The sequence below is a fragment of the Rissa tridactyla genome, chromosome 8, assembly GCF_028500815.1.
Source record: "Rissa tridactyla isolate bRisTri1 chromosome 8, bRisTri1.patW.cur.20221130, whole genome shotgun sequence".
Lineage (NCBI taxonomy): Eukaryota > Metazoa > Chordata > Aves > Charadriiformes > Laridae > Rissa > Rissa tridactyla.
In genome coordinates this window covers 13,678,414-13,696,681 of record NC_071473.1, presented here as the reverse complement: position 1 = coordinate 13,696,681, position 18,268 = coordinate 13,678,414, and the positions used below count along the sequence as shown (strand labels likewise).

General features: G+C 43.2%; 1 protein-coding gene across 3 annotated transcripts in view; it reads right to left on the bottom strand.

The window, feature by feature from the left end:
• The window catches only part of CARHSP1 (calcium regulated heat stable protein 1), a 54,749-nt gene that overhangs the window by 32,719 nt on the left and 3,762 nt on the right, over positions 1 to 18,268 (bottom strand). The window contains exons 2-4 of one of the 3 annotated variants that reach the window (XM_054213115.1): positions 16,071 to 16,180; positions 8,639 to 8,742; positions 6,880 to 7,146 (exon numbers count right to left, since the gene is read on the bottom strand). In XM_054213115.1, the coding sequence (XP_054069090.1) occupies positions 6,880 to 7,146; positions 8,639 to 8,678 (307 nt within the window). In that variant the 5' untranslated portion in view covers positions 8,679 to 8,742; positions 16,071 to 16,180. Of the gene's footprint in view, positions 1 to 5,109; positions 5,214 to 6,879; positions 7,147 to 8,638; positions 8,743 to 16,070; positions 16,181 to 18,268 lie in introns of those variants that run through there. The other 2 variants (XM_054213116.1, XM_054213117.1) reach the window with 2 other exon arrangements.

The following is an 18,268-nucleotide window of genomic DNA, read 5'->3' as shown; positions in this document are numbered from 1 at the left end:
ACTAACATGAAAAGAAAATTCCTCCCCAACTGGACAGGCAAGATTAAATGTTTATTTCCTGGACAGAGACTACTCTTTGTCTGTACAGTCTCTTAAATAGCAATAGCAAAGAATCTGAAAGCTTAGGAAAAGCAGCACTCCTGGAAAAGTTTTAAGATGCAGAGTTGCGTCTGAAGGAAAGCAGCGTGACTCCCCATGGCAGAGCTGCCACGACAGAATACACCATCCCTCCCACCCTGCCCAAAACCAGCACTGGGAAGGCAAGGTGAATATCAGATCTTGGCTGGCTACAATCCTCCTTACTCCTTATTCCAACAGTCAACTATGTAAACAGCCTTTTGGAAGCAGAGGTTCACACTCCAATTCTCAGAAATTTTATTTTTTCTTACTGTTAGTCATCAAAAAGCTGCAATTGCAGCAGGCAGCTATGTCTCCACACCAACTGGCAGTCTGTCCTCCACCACAGGACACATACACCACTGCTGCTGCGACATGCAGCAGGCTCAGCAAGACACAGACCCACTGCTACAGGCTCTGTCAGCACAGTGTGGGAGCACTCGTCATGCTGGCCACGCTCCACTGGTGTCTCATGGCTGAGCACCATCAACGCTCGATCCAGCTTGGCTTCCCACCCCAGTTTCACAGCAGTCCTCAGCGCGTTAGCTCACAAGCTCCCACTCAAAGTAGCACCGACACGTGCTTTGCTTTGCTTTCCTTCTTGGAATCAGCCTTAGACCTTAATGCTCTGCCACTTCCGAAGTCATATGCTGCTCATGCGGCATGGCAAAGGACCAGCATGGTTTAATATTCAAGAGAAACTATCAGGTCAAGGTTCTCCGTTTTCCTTCGTCCCGCACAAAGCAGTCTGTGATCAAACCAGGCACAGAGCCATTGGGGTAAGGAACACGGCCGTGCAACACGGCGCACACAGGCTCATTTACTTTTTCCAAAAACTGTAATAGAGCCCTTCCCTGCAGTGCTGCTCTTGGTGGAAAACCACCCAAGGATTTAACTGCAGGTTACTTTGTTTTCTCTGTGCCTTCATCCCCCCACTATCTTCCTTTCAAAGGATGGCTGCAGCTCAACCCCAAATTTACCTTCCCAGACCCTGTCGTTAGGTGAAATGTGTGCTCACAGGGCACCAAACAGAATTATTGCCAAACAGCCTGACAAGAACCCAAAGGCCAAATTCGCATTTGCTGTCCTTGAAACACCCTAGTATTTAAACATCTGTCAAGACCTTCACCCTATCTCCAGCTCCTCCCTGGAGAAACATAGAATTCAAGGCAAGTGCTAGATTAGGCTGCAGAGCCTAACACTCACACCATGGATAACAGGTCAAAAATTTAACGTTCATTTCCTTTAGATTACTCCTCAGTTTCCAAATTGCATTAATAATGCAGCAACCTCTTAATGCGAGTGTCATTACCCCCAAGGTACTAGTATTTAAAAAAGGATTTTTTAGGTTACTTCATTATTTATCTAGATTTTAAATCGACCCAATGAAAAAAGCAGCTGTGCAACAGCCTCAAGCCAAAGGCACATAAAGAACCAGCAAACCTCTGAAATCGGTCAGTAAGATTGTAGCGTCAAAGCAACCACACAAACGAAGCCTGATTTAAGTGAAGCGGGAGGGGTTTTTCCAGACTGTTGAAGCCCTGTCCATTAGCGCCAGGTCAGGCTCCCAGGGCAGAACCCATGCTCCATTTACCCCTAAGCCCTACGGCCAAGCCTGAGAAGATACGACTTGACTTGCATGGTATTTTACAGCTTCCCTGGGGGACAGCAAACAACAGAAACACCAATTTAACGTGCTCCACATGCCCCAAAAATGGCAGAAACAAAAGCTAAGTGTGTGCCTTTCTGCACCACGCAGAGACAAAGAAGGCAACAGCTCAGCTCCTCTCCCAGATGCACCTCACAGCTGCCACCCAGGCGGGGATGGTGCTCTGAGGTGCCACCTCATGACGGAGCGGTTCCCACCTCTGCATCTTCTATTCCTTAGTGTCTTTTTTTCCTAGTAACTAGATGAGGGGGAAAAAAAGCAAAGTCTTCCTCCAAAGTGATCTCGCTGGTACCCGTTTACAAAAACCAAGAGCAGCTGTTTATTCTCAGAAAGGGGCAACTGTGCAAGAAGCAATGCTGCAACAGGGAGAGTTCAACGCCACGTATGCTGCACTGTTAGCTGCACAGACACCACTCACTGCCTCCTTCAGTGCTCTCCCTGATAACATGGGTTATAGCACACATCCACACGCATGTCACGGAAAAGGAGAACAAGCACAAAGAAAAATCCTGAAACAGCTACCTAGCTAGCAGAGGTTGGCTCAAAGGAAAAAATTGCAGAACCGAAAGAGCAAAGAGCAGCACAAGGCTATGACTCCTTCACCCGGGCTCTGAGATACCCCCACAGCCCCCAGAGACCATCCGGACAGGCAGCGATGAAGGGAAATGAGCAGAGCACGGTGCGGGAGGTAGAGGAAATGAAGATTACTCATCTGTCCAGGGGGCTGTCTCGGACATGAGGAAAAGACAATATTAGACTGAGACAGAAGAAAGCAAAACAACTGTCTCTACCCTGCCCTCAGAGAAAAGAGAAAGCAGTTAGTCAGATGAATGCTTTCTATTTTTCATTTTATCTGAACTGCGCTAGGGAGTGACACATCACGCAAACCCAAATCTGCTTCGCTCGTTCCTCTACACGGTGTTTCAGCTGTTCCTCTTTGTTTGGTTCTCCACATCAACCTGTTGCAAAATGCAGGATTTGAGTTTTGTTTTTTTAAAACTGTTGTGCAGAAAAAAACCCCAACCACACCATTTCATTCCTTTTTTTCCTTCTCAAAGACTGCCACCCCTCTGCTGTGCAGAGTGCTGTTCCCAGCTCCACTGCCCACCGCCCCCAGAAAGTAGGTCCCAGCCCCAGGGAAGGGATGTTATCCCCGCTCGTTCCCCTCCCCTTCTCCAAGGAGGAAGTTGATGGGGTTTGCACTTCCCAAACTCAATTCCTCTCCTTAGTCTCTGTCAGAAACCTTCCAGATGAGGGACAGATTAACCACCATCTATCATCACCAACATCCAGAATATTTATCAACATAGACTTGAACAGCTGTAATCTCATTAAATTTTGCTAATGATGATCCTCAACAGTCTTCCGCCAAGTTTCAAGCAGATACTATCAAACCCTGCTGAGTTTGCCCTGTGGGCAGCAATCCAAAGATGGTTCCTGATAGAAACTTGAGACAAAATAGATGAAAAGGTGAAATCAATAACAGCTACCACCCGGAATCCACCCTAGCCACAACCAGCAGGCCCCAACTGCATCTGCATCCCACTCACAGTGAAATGAATGTAGGGGAAGGATGCCTTTACTTGTGCCACTGACAGGCTTAGCACCAGGAACAACCTTGGCCATTGCCTGCTGGTCCTATCATCTAGAAATAACTCCCACCACCACATTTCACCCGAAGAGCCACATTTCAGGTAGTGTAATACCAACACGGTCTGGCAGTTTGCTGTAAGGGAGCTGTACTACCAGTAGATATATTCATATTCATGGTGCGTTTAATTCTTCAAGTGTATAAAAAGACTGGATTCACCAAAAGTACACCACTACCTGACCTTATTGGCTGCTTTCAAATTACTTGTATGCAAATATTTCTGCGCTTACATGCATGCAAGTAAAGGGGTGGGATGATGCTGGTCAAAACATTTGCGACCATGGGCAAACCACAATGACAGAAGCTCAGGGCAGTGCACAGGGTAGTTGTGGCCAGAAGCAGGTGCACAGGACATGGGGGACAGCGAGGAAGCACAACCACACAGTTGGACACGTCACACATGGCTCTCACAACACACACACGGCTGTGGGACGAGCTCCAGCCTCAGCTCTGCCCCTGCAAAGGGCTGCTCGCTAGTGACGTGTTTTCTCTTCTTTTACACCCCTATGTAGCATGTGAAAATATACCCATTGCCAGACAACAGTCACATCTTTCCTACGTTTTCTTTGGTGCATTTTTTTTTTTCCTGTAAACACACAAAGTCTTCATATATGCATACTTTACTTAAAAGAAAAATCCTCACTATATGTTAGTTAAGCCTCTTTAGATTTAACAAGATACTAAGCTTCATTTGTGAAAGTGCAAGCCCTCTGCAGCTACGTTCACGGGACTTCCTATCTTCCATTATTAATAATCAACAGAAGGGAAAAAAAAACGTTTGCCAAACATAATATAATAATCAGAAGGTGAAGGTTAAGAACAGCTGTCAAAAGAACCCTTCTCAACCTCACAAAAAATAATGATCAGGAGGGTCACGACAAAGCAGCCTTGAAATTTTCTCAGACTCTCCAAGAAATCAAATCTGGCACCACAAGAAGGTTTTGCAAACATTTCTCAGAATTAGCTCTGCAGTTCCAGCAAAAACACTGTCAGAAATGAACTTAAAATCCCCTCCCTAAAAAGCTGAATTCCGAGGCACAGATCCAAAAATTAAGCTCAGAAGCTCCTCTACAAGGGCAAGAAGTGACACGCATACACATCTGACATGCAAAGAGAACATGAAATAAGAGTTGTTTTTCCCACTTTTAATGAATAGAGGTGCTGACTGTAAGAGCGAACCGTTCATATCACAGCAAAAGACTCTCTAGCGAGACTGTCAGAAGTTTTGAAGCATCCCTCCCAGTAACCAGTGCTGTTAGACCTTTTTCTCTCTAGTGGGAGAAAACCTCTTATTAAGCATGTTTTGTCTTTCTCGTGATTTATAAAATAAGCAATTCTGAGTCTAACAGCGACACATCCCCAGTTCCTAAGACAAAAAAAAAAAAAAAAAAAAAAAGAAGAGAAGAGAAGAAAGCAAGCAAACTAGCCCTAATATCTTAAGTGAAATAAATCCACCGCAACGGAGGAGGCGAGGGCGCAGCACGGCGCGCCTCCCCGCCTGCACACCCGACCCGGCTCATTCCCCTCCCAGGTGTTTCAGACCCGAGCACTGCCCGGGCCGGCCGAAAGGACCCTCCCGACACCCCTCCCTCCCCGGTTCCGCTCGTTTCTCGGCAAAACCCACCACCCGGAGCCCCCCCGGCCCGGCTTCCCCCCGCCGCCCCCCGCTCACCTTGGGCCGGGCGAGACGGGCTGTGCAGCGCAGCGGCCGCGGCGGGCCGGGCTGGCGGGCGGCGCTGGCTGTGCCGCGGAGCCACCCGCCGTATAAGGCGGTGGGACGGGCTGACGGGCTCCACCGCCCCGCTCCGCCCCGGCCCCCGCCGCCCCGGCCCCCACGGCCCCGCTCCGCCCCGCCGGCCCGATAGCAGCGGCGGCGGCTCGGGAAACAAAGGCGCAAGTTGGCGTCTTCTGATGGGTTTTTAAACTCCACTTGAGAGCTTTGCTGCTTTTATGTTTGATTTTATTGCCCCTCCCCGTGCCGTTCCCAGCGTGGGGGCACAGGCACAGCGCACGGCACCGGGGTTTTCTCGGAGCCCACCACGCTCGGCACCGAGCACGTTTGTCAAAAAACAGAATTACAATAGTGAAGAGAAAACGGTGTTAAAAAGGGATGATATGGCCAGCGATCTCCGTAAAACCAGTTGAAGTTACGCAAGAGTAATCCTGGTAAATTTTCCCGGATTTTGCAATGAGGAAGGATGAGGAACTGAACAGTGGTGCAAGCTGATGCGAAAGCCCACGCGTGTGCCCCTAACAGCATCATCTGCAGGTGCTTGGCCTCTCCTGCGTGAACCAGAGCTGCCACAACAGGGCCTGAACAGGACAACTGATGAGACAGGACAGGACAATGATGACAAACTCTCAGTTAATTATCACGGACTTTCACCAGGAACACAAGAATCGCTGAAAGATGCTAGGGCAGGGAGAGCTGTCTTCATCCAGTATCCCATCACCAGAGTTTTGCCAATGCTTTAATTTGTGTGCAATTTTCCTAGCTGATAATAAGCCACAGTATTTTAGAACATGGTTTTAAAAAGACAGCTTGGACACCGAATTCTTAGTGGTTCTTTTCCACTTACAGGTACCAGACAAAACATCTCCTCATATCATTACAAAGGTAAGATTTATAGGAGACAGAATTGTACACGCTTTTAGCCAACTATAATCACATAAGACACAGGAGTGTGCAACTTCTAGTAAAACTGTCACAAACAGATTTTAGCAGGGCTTTTTTTCACAAGGAAAAATAAACAGAAGTCCTATGACATACAGCGTTTGATCTGAGACAGGGGACCTAGAAGAGGTCACACAATATGACGGAACCAGCTTCCTGTGTCAACCACGTGTCCGTCTTCCAAAGCACCTTACCTCTCTGTCCACTTCTGTTCTGCACGAGATCTTACCCCTTTGTAAGATACATAGCAATGGGACTGATGACTCCTCTTGCTTAAAACATTCATTTTATTCCTAGAAATCGTATCTCTTTGGCCTTGTGTGGAAAAACTGACTGATTTTTTCAAGGTAGAGGAGGACAAAGGGAAAGCACTATGTAAGTAAGCTCTGTTCAGAGCAATCCCCCCAGTCACACAGCCTGGGATTACAGGTGTGCTTTCCTCGGCATCTCTCATCATCCCTCTTCCATTCCCCTCTCTCCCTCCTCTTCACAAACAGAGATATCTGGCCTATGGGAGATACGTGACAGCGTATGAGGTTCGTTTTCAATCCTAGATCGTGGGCTTGGGGGACCCCCCATGTGAGCGTGCGTATGTGTGTCCCCAGCTATCACAGTTAGAAAATGTGATTTTGCCTGTCGGTTTTTTCACTGCTGGAGACAAGAGAGGTGCCAGCTCCCCCCTAAATGCTAAGTGGTCTTCCTCCCGTCCTCCTTTCCCTCAGTACAATTACTAAAAGCCGGTTAATCACCTTCAGCATGCATGCCTACCTTGCTCCCTCTGTCCCTGAGGTGGGGTGGCCGGCAGCAAGACGGTGTTGGCTCCTTCCCAGGATGCAGGGAGGGCTGGGAACTTGGCCCCAAGGCCCCTGTGATTGGGTTGGGCCAGCAAGGGGCACCTCACAGTTGGGAGGAGGGCAAGAGGTGGTCCAGGGCTGTGGGGCTCTCCTGCCTCTCTCCTTTCCTGCTGGCTGGTCCCCTGCTTATTCAGACACAGCCCTGGGCTCTTGCAGGGACTGAGCACTCGCCTCAGCAGTCCTGACAGGGGAAAAACAGAAGGATTTCTTTATAGCATAGATCATTATACCACTTTTCATTCATTTAAAGTATTCAAAGTGCAATTACTTATACAATTTGAGTCAAGGAAATGAGTGTGTAGGGGGAAATGTATCAGCTAATGTGATTCATTAAGTAAAGGTGGGTGATATACATCCCTGCGCAGCAGCAAGGATGAGGTGGCTTGAACAGCTCTTAAATAATTAGATGGGTGCTGGTACTTGACATAGGGCAAATACTGTCCACCTCTATTAGAAAGGCATAAATTAGTCTAGGACAGCTCCACACACTGCAAAGGCAATCCTGATTTCCAATTTTGCCTTCTGGACTGGTTTTTGGAACTATTTAATCTAAAAGATATGGTTGGCACAAGTACAAAGGGTGTAGGCTGGACATAAATGAACTGTGCCTGGAAATTAGAAGCAGGCTCTTAATGATTAGAGAAATCAGATTGTAGCAGAGAATAATAGGAGGAAAAATACCCTTAACTCCTTGAATACGTGGCATATTAAGTATGCTTCAGTCCAGAGTGCTCCACTGCACTTTACGTTCTCATGTCCAGTTGCAACGCTTACTGGAAATTGAACAATGCGACACCAATGTGCCAAACCAAAAGCATGTGATCCGCCTTTCACTTAAAGCTGTTTACTATACAATGGGATACAGTCATTCTATTTTATAAGATCAATTTTTTCATACCAGGTATCTGACAAGTTATCGTGTGCTCTCACTATGTTAATCATCTGTAATTTGAATCATGCTTCAGATGAGCTCTGCTCAGTTTGCGAAGCGTAGGAATTGAGGACATCTTTGATGTTCTCAGATAAATCATAGCAGCAAGACCGGGGGGAAAAATAGTCATAAAGAAACAAATCTCCCTCTGTGGTTAGGGTTTAGAATTCAGTTAATGCTAATTACAGATACAAATAACCTTGCAAATACTTTACAGAGATTTGAAATAATGAAAACAAAGTCCCAAATTCCTGTACAGTCATCAGTAACACTGTGTAGTAAAAGTAGCACTAACACAGCTTCTCAACAAGAACTTAGTCAAACATCTTTTCACCTTTCCCCCAGGGGGAGGATTTAGCTCCCAAACCTAGTTATCAAATCCAGAGCATTCTTAATAGCAGGGTGAGAAACGAGTCCCAGAGCCTCACAGCCAAACCTGGGACACTATGTCATGGACAAGGAGTAAGTCAGCTTCAGGTTGTAATCACCTCCCATTTTGTACTCCCCGAAGGTGTACCAAAACCCTACCAAACAGGTATTGCTTAACTCTTAATTTGGCCAGTTGGCTATTTCACAGGGCTAGTAAAATAGTGAGAGCTGGCACAAGCTGGCCTTTAGTAGGCTTGTCTTTTTAGGTTCATTCTTCCTTTTCTTATACTAAAACAATTACAGGGTCTTCCTCCCATGATTTGCATGTAGGTGAAATTTAGTTGCCTTTATTAGGAAGCAAGGGACTTCATACCAGTGCAGGAGTCATCAGGGCACAGCTTGGCAGGAGGCATAATCCATCCAGTCGCTGCACATCATTTTTTCTCTTGGCTAGCATGTCTTCAGGTTCCACTCCTTCTAAAGAAAGATTATGGTTACCATGAGCAGAGGAATCCTTTAATGCATGAAATCAGACAGAAGCTACACAGCTACCAAATATTTTACAGTCAGTCAGGTTGTCTGTTGGTCCTGAGGCAGTCACATAATATTCATCTCTCAAACCTTTTCTTTCACATCCCTTGTCTTCACAGTCAAAAGGATACAGTCTTTTACTGCAGGAAAAACAATGTGTATGGGTTGTGCTGAAGTAGAAACACAGAAAAGCTGAGTGTTTCAGCAAGGTAAGCTCCTGGGAAACAGTAATGTTTTAAGACCAATACATCTTGTCTTCTCTGTGTTTTTACTTCACATGCAACAAGCATCCTTAAAATAACCCCAATCCCATTCGAATAGGAAAACAAGGCCTTAAAGAAGAACTGTTTACTCTGCCATTTGCTTTTTGTTTTGTAAATACTGGCTACCTGTCAGATATACCTTGCTCCCTCTTCAGTTAGCATCTTCTATCCCTTACTCCTGTTTGTACTTACTCTTGATCATTATCACAAGTTGCCTCACATCCTCAAGCTGCCTTGGCCTCTGCCCTCCCTGAAAGCTTCACCTACGTTTTCAGTTGATGCCCTCACTGACTCAGCATTGCATTCACCGTCAGGCCTGTTTGCTCTGAACTTGCCGTAAGAATTCAAGAAGGCAGCTTGATTTTCATTCTTTACAGGGATCCACATGTGAGCTTGTACAAAGTTTTGCATTATGCATTCTGGAGGGTCAGGCCAGAAACTGATAGGCAAAGGGCATTAACATTCAAAGACAAGATGCACACCCCAGCTGAAGTTTCCTTTCTAAGGTACAGTGTATTAAGGAGAAGTTAATCTATAAGAGCGATGCAGGGCACAAAGCAATCATTAAGCACTGAACAGTGGTTATCGTTCTGAGTACACAAACTGCAGCATGTCACTAGAGACACTAACATACTATGCCTCACTGGTATACAGCATTGAATTAGGAAACTACTTTTTGGAATACAAAATGTAAAAGCAGCTGCTCAACAGACATATTACTATGGCCTTCATACAGATTTCCAATTTTAAACTGGAACAGAAATCAAACTGACTCATATTTTACTACAGATGTCATGATCAAAAGATGGCTGCTAGTTAACCAGTTAGACTACTAAGCCAGTCTTTGACAAACGTAGCATATATATCATGTTGTGTTACCTGCAGTTATTTAAATACATTTATTTTACCACACACTAGATGATAATATTCATAATTCACAAGGATGAATAATGATGATAATGATCACATAATTCATAATGATGACATGCTGATAGTTAATTATAGAAAAAAAAAAAAACCCAAACCAAAATGGACGCTATGCTCTGTCCAAATGAACACATAGCAAAATCTTTATCGTTAAAAAGAGCCTACAAAATCATGCTATCGCACAAGTGGGTTGGGTTGTTTTTATGACCTGCCTCGATAGATGGCAACTGCCTGGAGGAAAACCACAAACACCGAGTGTGTAGGCAGCAGCATCACTTGAATGTATCACAGCTGCAGCTGTTAGGAGCTGAAATACAAAGGCTGGGAATTTTCATGGACAGCTTATGGGGAGATGTTTCTTATTCCCTCACTATCTGGCCACCTTCAGAACATGCACTATTTTCCTCTTTTCCCAGTTTGTCTATTCTGTTTGGATCCCGAACTGCACACAGAGGTCATGACTGTGCTTAAACTTTACATCCTGCAAAGAGCTCTGTTCATTATCAGTTGATTCTTTGTGATAGCTGTGATTAAACTGGTATAAATATCTTTACATCCCTAGGGATGAGATTACTATCTCTTTTGGAAAAAGTCTGGCTTTTACTAGCAGTACAAATTGACTGGGCAACTAGATTCTTCCAAAACGCTTGTAAATGCAACATCCTGCACAGCAAGAAAAAAAAACGTCAACTGGAATTTTTTTCTTGAAAAAAGGATTAGATAAAAATTCCCATGGTGCTAGAACTATTAAGTGAAAGAAAACAGAGATGGAAAAGAATATGATGGAGAAAGATCAGTAAAAAGACTCTGATGTCTGAGCATCTAGAGGATTCTCTGTACTTCTGTATCCAAAAGTTCGTGGTAGACACTGCCTTCACAGTCCGTGTAACAAGATACTGCTTCCTGTGTTTGTGATCGATGTGATATATGGGTTAGAATATTTGTGTGTGTTTCATTCTGGGCATTGATCCCATTAGCATTTTCACTTCCACACCAGGGAGAGAAAACTGCATTCTCCCAGCTATGTTCTGAATGTATGATTACTTGTTCCAATCTACAAGACACAATTAAAGGCATGCTCCTTGTCTAACCTCCACCCTCATTTTCTCTTAAAAACCAGTGTATATAAAATGTTACGTACAGATGACATCAAGTCTTCTGAAAACTAACAACGGCAAGTTAGATCTGGCGAAACAAGGGTGTTTTCACAGGCCAGCAAGCCCGCCACTCTTGAAAGCCTGCCAGATTTAAATATTTAATGATAAGACATGGCATTCATCCTCCTAATCAATTCTTTTTTTAGATACAAGTCTGAAGAGTCTCAGAAAGTGCAATCAGGCAGTGCTGGAGACCTGCAGAGGCTTCTCACACCAAACAGTAAACAGCTACACTTGCTAGGAAATGGACAGGGGAGGCAGAATTCTCTGCCCTGTTCCATGAGAGGCACATTGAAGCCATAAAAGGGGTAGATTGTCTTGAAGTAAACTGGCTTTTATAAAACCTTTTCTTTATAATCTTCATACTGGGGACATTTTTTACTCAGAATTAAATTAAATGGAAACTTTTACAAAGTTGAAATAGGCAAAATTCCTTCTTGGAAGACAGGGGACACGTATAAGTTCCACGCATGTAGAAGAACATCTAAGAGATGTCTGCTTACAGACCTGGCACATAGGCACCATGCAGTGGGTGCACGTAAAAGTAGGCATGGGGTTTGGGTTTGGCCATGCAGTAGGTTACACCAGTTGTTTCAGAACCGCATGGAGTATGCATGGGCTGATCTAATATAAGAAATATAAGTGACAGAAAGTCAGAAAACTGTGTCTGAAGTCAACTTTAAAAAAGAACTTAGCTACTTTCAGCCAAATCCTCCTCCTTCTCTGATTGGGATTCCTAACCCTCCCTCCCTTCAGGAGCCAAATATGCATCCCATCCCTTTCTGCAAGACAGAGGATGGTTGGTGCTTTTCCTCTTACTTAACTAGCTGAAGGGACAGGACTCTCAAGCTGAACATGGGAACCTCCATCTAAGGTGATTCCCAGGGGAGACAAGACTGTTCTTCAGTGTCTGTCTCTCAACTGGTTGGTGCAAATAGACCATCCAAGTCAGCTGAAGAGGGTCTTGACTACTGGACTCTCCTCGTCCAGAAGATTCCCCTCATCAATGGATGATACTGTAATTCCTTCACAACTAGATTAATAAAAATTGGTTTATTCTCAGCAAAAGGAACTGCATCAACAAAGAGCTTCAAGACTGAAGACCACATAGATCCACAAGAGATACACATGCCAGATGTAGGCTCAAATCAACTCAGACAGAAGAATGGACTCAACCCCACTTCTCCCATATCTTTAGTGGAGCATTGGGGTTTATGGCATCTTTTATTGCAGAGAATAGTTCCCAGGAAATTATTTTGCTCTAACTGAAGCCAATAATAACATTTTTATTGTCTCCCAATGAGATCTGAGCAAGACTTATAATGCATTCATCAGCTAGAGAAAAAAATTGTGAGGATGGCAATGTTAACAGATAACAGCGCTCTCTACCCTTGCATTTCTTTTATGGGCCCCATGGATATAAGCTTAACTGTGATAGTTCATCAGGACAGCTTTCCTTTGGGCCCAGAGTTTTACACTCTGCATTTAACACTTAGATCATGATGCAAATACTCACGTCTAAACAATAAAAGGGATTTATTGTGTGATGACTCAAAGGGCATCAAAAACTGGTTTGAAAGAGATTCAGTGAGAATTCAGGTTTGCAGAAAGATGGGAATGATGTACACAAGGATAAAAAACTCTCCTTACAGAACAACAGGATTGATCTGGTTGTTACACCCACCCAATAAACAGTGCGTCTGTGGTTTTTTTAACTGCAGCTTGTCCTTATGAAAGAAGTTTGCTTATGCTTTTCACAATGTTCACAGGTTCTCTTTATGGCACTTCATATTTCTCTACTGCACAACAGAATAGAGACTAGGACAAAAATGTATCTGTGCTTTATTTCAAAGTGCTGTAAAATAAAGACTTTTGTACAGTCCTTTGGGTTAAGTCCAGCATAGTGACAACTGATGTCATCTTCCTGCAAGGAGATGAATAGGATGAGCTGATAAAGGTGAACATGCTTAAATATGATTGTACAGCTCTCAGAGAGTGAGATAAGAAAGTAGATGTAAGTTTACTGTGATGGAAAATGCATGGGGACATTAGCAGTCATGTTCTGGTATAACCACATACTTCTCCATTTAAACTGCTGCTGCATACACCCCAGAGGAAATCCTTCCAATCATTATATAAAGAGGGTCCCAATACAACAAACCATTTAAGCTCATATGTCAATATTTAGCTGAATGGGTGGGAGTACTGCACTGCATAGGTACTGCACTCAGTGGGTACAGATGTGCTCACTTTCTGTATTTTATATCAGCAGAAATATTCACATAATGTACAGGAAAATATCAACAATCCTTGATAAAAATAATTCAATGTACTTTCTGCAAGTTTGTGTACAAGATAAGACCAAACATTGACAAAGAACTTGACAATTAGAAAACTGAATAAAAAGCATTCATCTCATTTTGAATGTTTTTCAGGAGATCAAATATTGGAAAAACTGCTCAAAAATGCGGGTGTCAAGCACAAGTCAAAATCTCCTGTATAAATTTGAAGGAGAAAGGGAGTAAATGTTGCATTAAGTAAACAAGCAAATAAGATGTAAAGTTTTCAGGCAGTCTCATCTCCAGTTACTAGAATGGGTGCCTGCTAAGGTCAGGACTTACTAAGTTTCACTGTGTTAGTGTGACCTTGTTTCTGCAGAAGCTATTATAGTACCAATGAGCTACTAGAATATTTTGCAGCAGACTGGGCTGGTTACTGTTATTCTCAGCTCTGATTAGCCAGAAAGGCCCTTGTGATGATGTTAAACATACCACATTTCCCAACAATGACTGTGATCTCATCATCAAGAGGAAATACTTTCCAGCCCTTTTGTTTCAAACAGATAAAGCAAACAGGAAATACTCAGCTACCTTGCTCCCAGTCTTTTGCCATCCATTTCACTACTTCCTGCCTATGTCTATTTTGGGAGAGAACCATATAAGAAAATTGCTTCTTCAAAAGTTCAGGTTTTGCTTATGCAGGCAGCTTGAACCTTCACTATCTCACTGCCTTCTCCCTCCTCCTACCCTCATGGTGGGGGAAAGGGCAGGAGCAAAAGGATTAAAACAGGAGTGTTCACAATATCTGCTTCTTTTAGCTACTGCCTTTCCTTCCTTTTAACTAAGGGCTATTTTTCATAGCACAGAGAAATCGTTCATGAATATTCTCTCTGTAGTGACAGTCTGGGATCCTTTGACAGTGGGAACCGGGCATGCAGGAGCAGGCATCACAGTATTTTTTTTACTCTTTAAACTGACAATTCCAGGCGTCTGATTCCATTAGTTATTTGAGGAGAGTTAACCTCTGGCTCTGTATTTTTGAAAAAAACAAAACAAAACAAAACAAAAAAACCCCAAAGAATTTCATGCAGTCCAACAATTTCTTGTTGTTTTCAGAAAATTTGGAGGCATTAATGCAACATTAAAAAAATTGAGGAATTCTGGTTTGTATCATAAATGTAAGGATTTTGTGTTTGTATCACACTCGTGTATGAAACAGGAAAAGAAAAGAATGGGAGCATAACAAAGATCTTTGCACAGAGGTGGTAGCCTAAAAATGGTTGTGGTTTCTGCTTATGATGATCTTCAGGGAGCTGGAAACTGTGGTGCAGAAATGTCACATCTTTGTTGTTTTCTTAGGGAATATTGCATTTTTTTTATGCCAACATCATGGCAGATGACAAGGAAAAGATCAAGATAAGGGTGCTCTGATCAGGGAATTTTCTATACTTACTCTCCTTCCACCAGTCATATTTACTCAGGGAAGGGGGAAAAAAAAATCAGTGGGAAAGTATAAAAAATTCCCAGATACATTGTTTGAAATAAATTATATTTTTAAAAGGAAATCAATTGAACACTTCCTACTAGTTCATGAGGTCAGTTTCCACCTCGTCCATCTCTCTGATTTTACAGCCACATAGCTGTCTTCAGGTGTTTATTTCCTTTCCTTTAATCTCTAAATATCTTTTGACTCTGGAAAACATTTCACAGTAAGTCTACAGATAGCCACTCCAGTATGATAATATTCAAGAACAAGGCATACATACTCAATTTTATATGTATTAATGACAAAGACAGCTTTGACAGGTGTTTTACATCCTTAAGCCTTTTCAAAAAATACACAAGAAGCAGAAACACGTACCAGTTCTGTTTTTTTCAGAATGACCCTGTATTCAGTTCAATTACAGATTAAGACGATCTCCAGTTTCAGCTGAAGTAAACTCAGTTTACTCACCAGGTGTTCTCACCAGGGGAACCAACGTCACACATAAGCACCAAAGTAAGAAGAGGCCTCCTCTTCTTCTCTAGGGTTTCTCTATGTATCAGAGGCGTATCCATGTGACTACAGTAATGCAATACTCCTCTTCATCACTTTTTAAAATTTTCTCCTGTTAAGGATAGTAGCCTTATGTTTTTCCATTAATCCTCCACCTGCAGCCTCATATTCCAGACTGACAGACTGGAATTTGCTGTATGAAGGATGCTTTTATTAATCATATAAATCTTTTTATGTGGTGCAATACTTAGCCCAGACACATAAGTGTTTCAGTGGGCATGAGAGAAATAAAATCTTAAGCCTGACACAGAAAGAAGTTCTCACTGAAGTCATTACAGCGAGCAATGAGGTGATTCCCCACTCTGATGTTAAATCTGCTGCAAATGCACCAATGCTATCATTCAACAGCCTCTGGCAATACCGCCTCAGTAATAGGTTTAGACAGCTTAGTTTAATTATTATTATTAGTTTGTGAATATCTTAAATTCTGCACCATGGCACAGATGCTTTATGCCAAATACAATGTTCCATTTGGTGCAATCTATATTTCTCAATTCAGTTAAAATTTTGGTTTGAGCTGGTTCAAAGTGAAATTGTTTTCAATTTTTCACTTTGGCCATGCAATTGGCGAAAAACAGTCCTTCAGCCTTACCATGCTGTTGCCAGGTACCAAATTGTTCAGTGATGACTTAGAGACTCAGTTATTCTTTTGAAGAAATTGGCCAGTCTCAGATCTCACTCTTGTTTGAAGCTATTCACAATCTATTAATTTCAAAAAGAAAAGGAAAAAAAATCCCAGATGTTAATTACATTTTCAAGTTCACAGTGATTTAACTCAGGTGCTTTTGTAACAAAGGAAAATGTGCTGACAAAACTGTGACTCGCAAATAAAAAAATTTAAACTTGACTGTGTTTAGATACCCCAGCAACACCTGTTCTTTAAAACTAGGAATCAACAGAAACAACACATGGTTTGGGTTGCAGCATTCACTCTCCTAATTTTCCTTAATTTTGTAAAGATATTCAGTCTGTATCCCAGCTTTTCAGACCATCGTGTGGGAGAACTCAGAAGGAAGATCTCTCAGCTTAAATAGCAGAGGGTTTGAATCATCCAGCTCGCAGCTCATTATCCGAGGAATAGGCGTACTGAACACACAAGACTCCCTTTTCCTCACATCCCAAGCCACAGACTGATGCCTGAAAACTTCCCTTGCACCAGAGAAAGCTTGGTATTATTTTTAGGCTTCTGATGTTGCTATGTAAGTCTAGCCTATACCAGTGTTCTTCAGCCTGTGGTCTGCAGAGATACTATGGGCTATTTATTAATTTGGGATATCGGAATATGGAATATTCTTAAGGGACCATTTCTTAATGTAACACAGAAAATTAAGATATTGTTGGTTAATGCAAATTCACTGTCCCAGGGCCAAGAATTCAGTGATCTCCCAGTCGCAAGAACTGGGAAGGTGCCAGGCCAGGATGCCTCCATTTCTGCCTTTTGTAGTCAGCATCGCCGTAACAGGTAAACATTTACTCTGCAACTATCACACACCATGTTCCTGCCTTCTAAAAGATTTAAAAGCTCACTAGCAGACAGCTAATTTTGTTTAAACAACACGCCTATCTTGTGGCTCCATTCTTGACTGAGAAACTGCTTATATTGGTTTTCCCTCAAGGGCTTCACTTACAGTAAACACAATTAAAGCTAAACACATTATCTACTGTATATCATCATTAGAAACTGCCTTTTGCTTTTAGCTCTGTCTTTGGGTGTAGTCTGTTCTAGACGCAAGACATCCCTCAGTGATTAGGATGCTGCACCTCTGTGCCCTAAAACCCTTTTTAAGTTTAAGTGGCGGACAGGATTAGATGCTGCAGACGCAAAATCACAGTACAATGACATTACTCAAAAAATACTCCAAAGGATTTTAAAACCTGTTCCAAATTTAAGCCAGAAAGCCTGTACTATTACTAGCTGGCACACCAAGCTGGCTCAGAAAGGGGGACATGATGGCGGCACAGGGCTCCCAGCAATGTAGAAACCCATCTTTGCATTTTCCTTCTGCATCACCCTTGTTTTTATGGTTACAGTGAGCGACTTTGTCAGGAGTACATGTAAAAGGCCTAAATCAGCATTTCCTGGCTTTGTCCTGAAAGTGACTTTTGCTCTCAAGAGGATGCCAGCAGGACAGGGTACTGATAAACTATCCTTCCAGCTTAACTGGGAAGGATATAATTTTTCCACACTTGCATGTATGTTTGAGTACGTGCTGGTGTAGTTTCACTACTTCCTCTGCAAAAGGCGTGTTGCAGAGATGGGCATATGCTACGAACACACGCCTTCCAACAGATCTCGTTACAGTCTCTCCTTATGAGAGAATAAGAGGGAGGATCCAAATCTGAACTCTCCAACTCTGTATCGCTTGGGTGCCTCCTCCCTCACAGAACTATTTATAAACACCCATAAGTACCTTCCTAAAGCATAAAAAGGGAGATCTGACAGCAGGTTGTTTGGATCTGTAAAAGCAACTCTTCATTTTCTCAGTGTCTCTTTTCTCCCTCCCTGCCCTCCGCACTCAGCTTTACCCTAGCAAAGCCCCACGCGACACCCCAGTGCAAGAACACCGGTCAAGAGCAGAGCAGCAAGCTGACGAGATCAGGCAGAACGTGGCAAAAGCATTGATGAAGTAACCTCTGGGTCTTTCTCTGCTGCCAGTCATGCAATTTGGGTTTTGTCGATTCTGCTGATTAATGCTGTTACAACAATCCAGAGACAGGTTGCAAGGGCAGATGGGAAAGTGTCACTCAGCTGACAGATAAGGGGAAAAAAGAAGCTGGGGGGGAATAAAA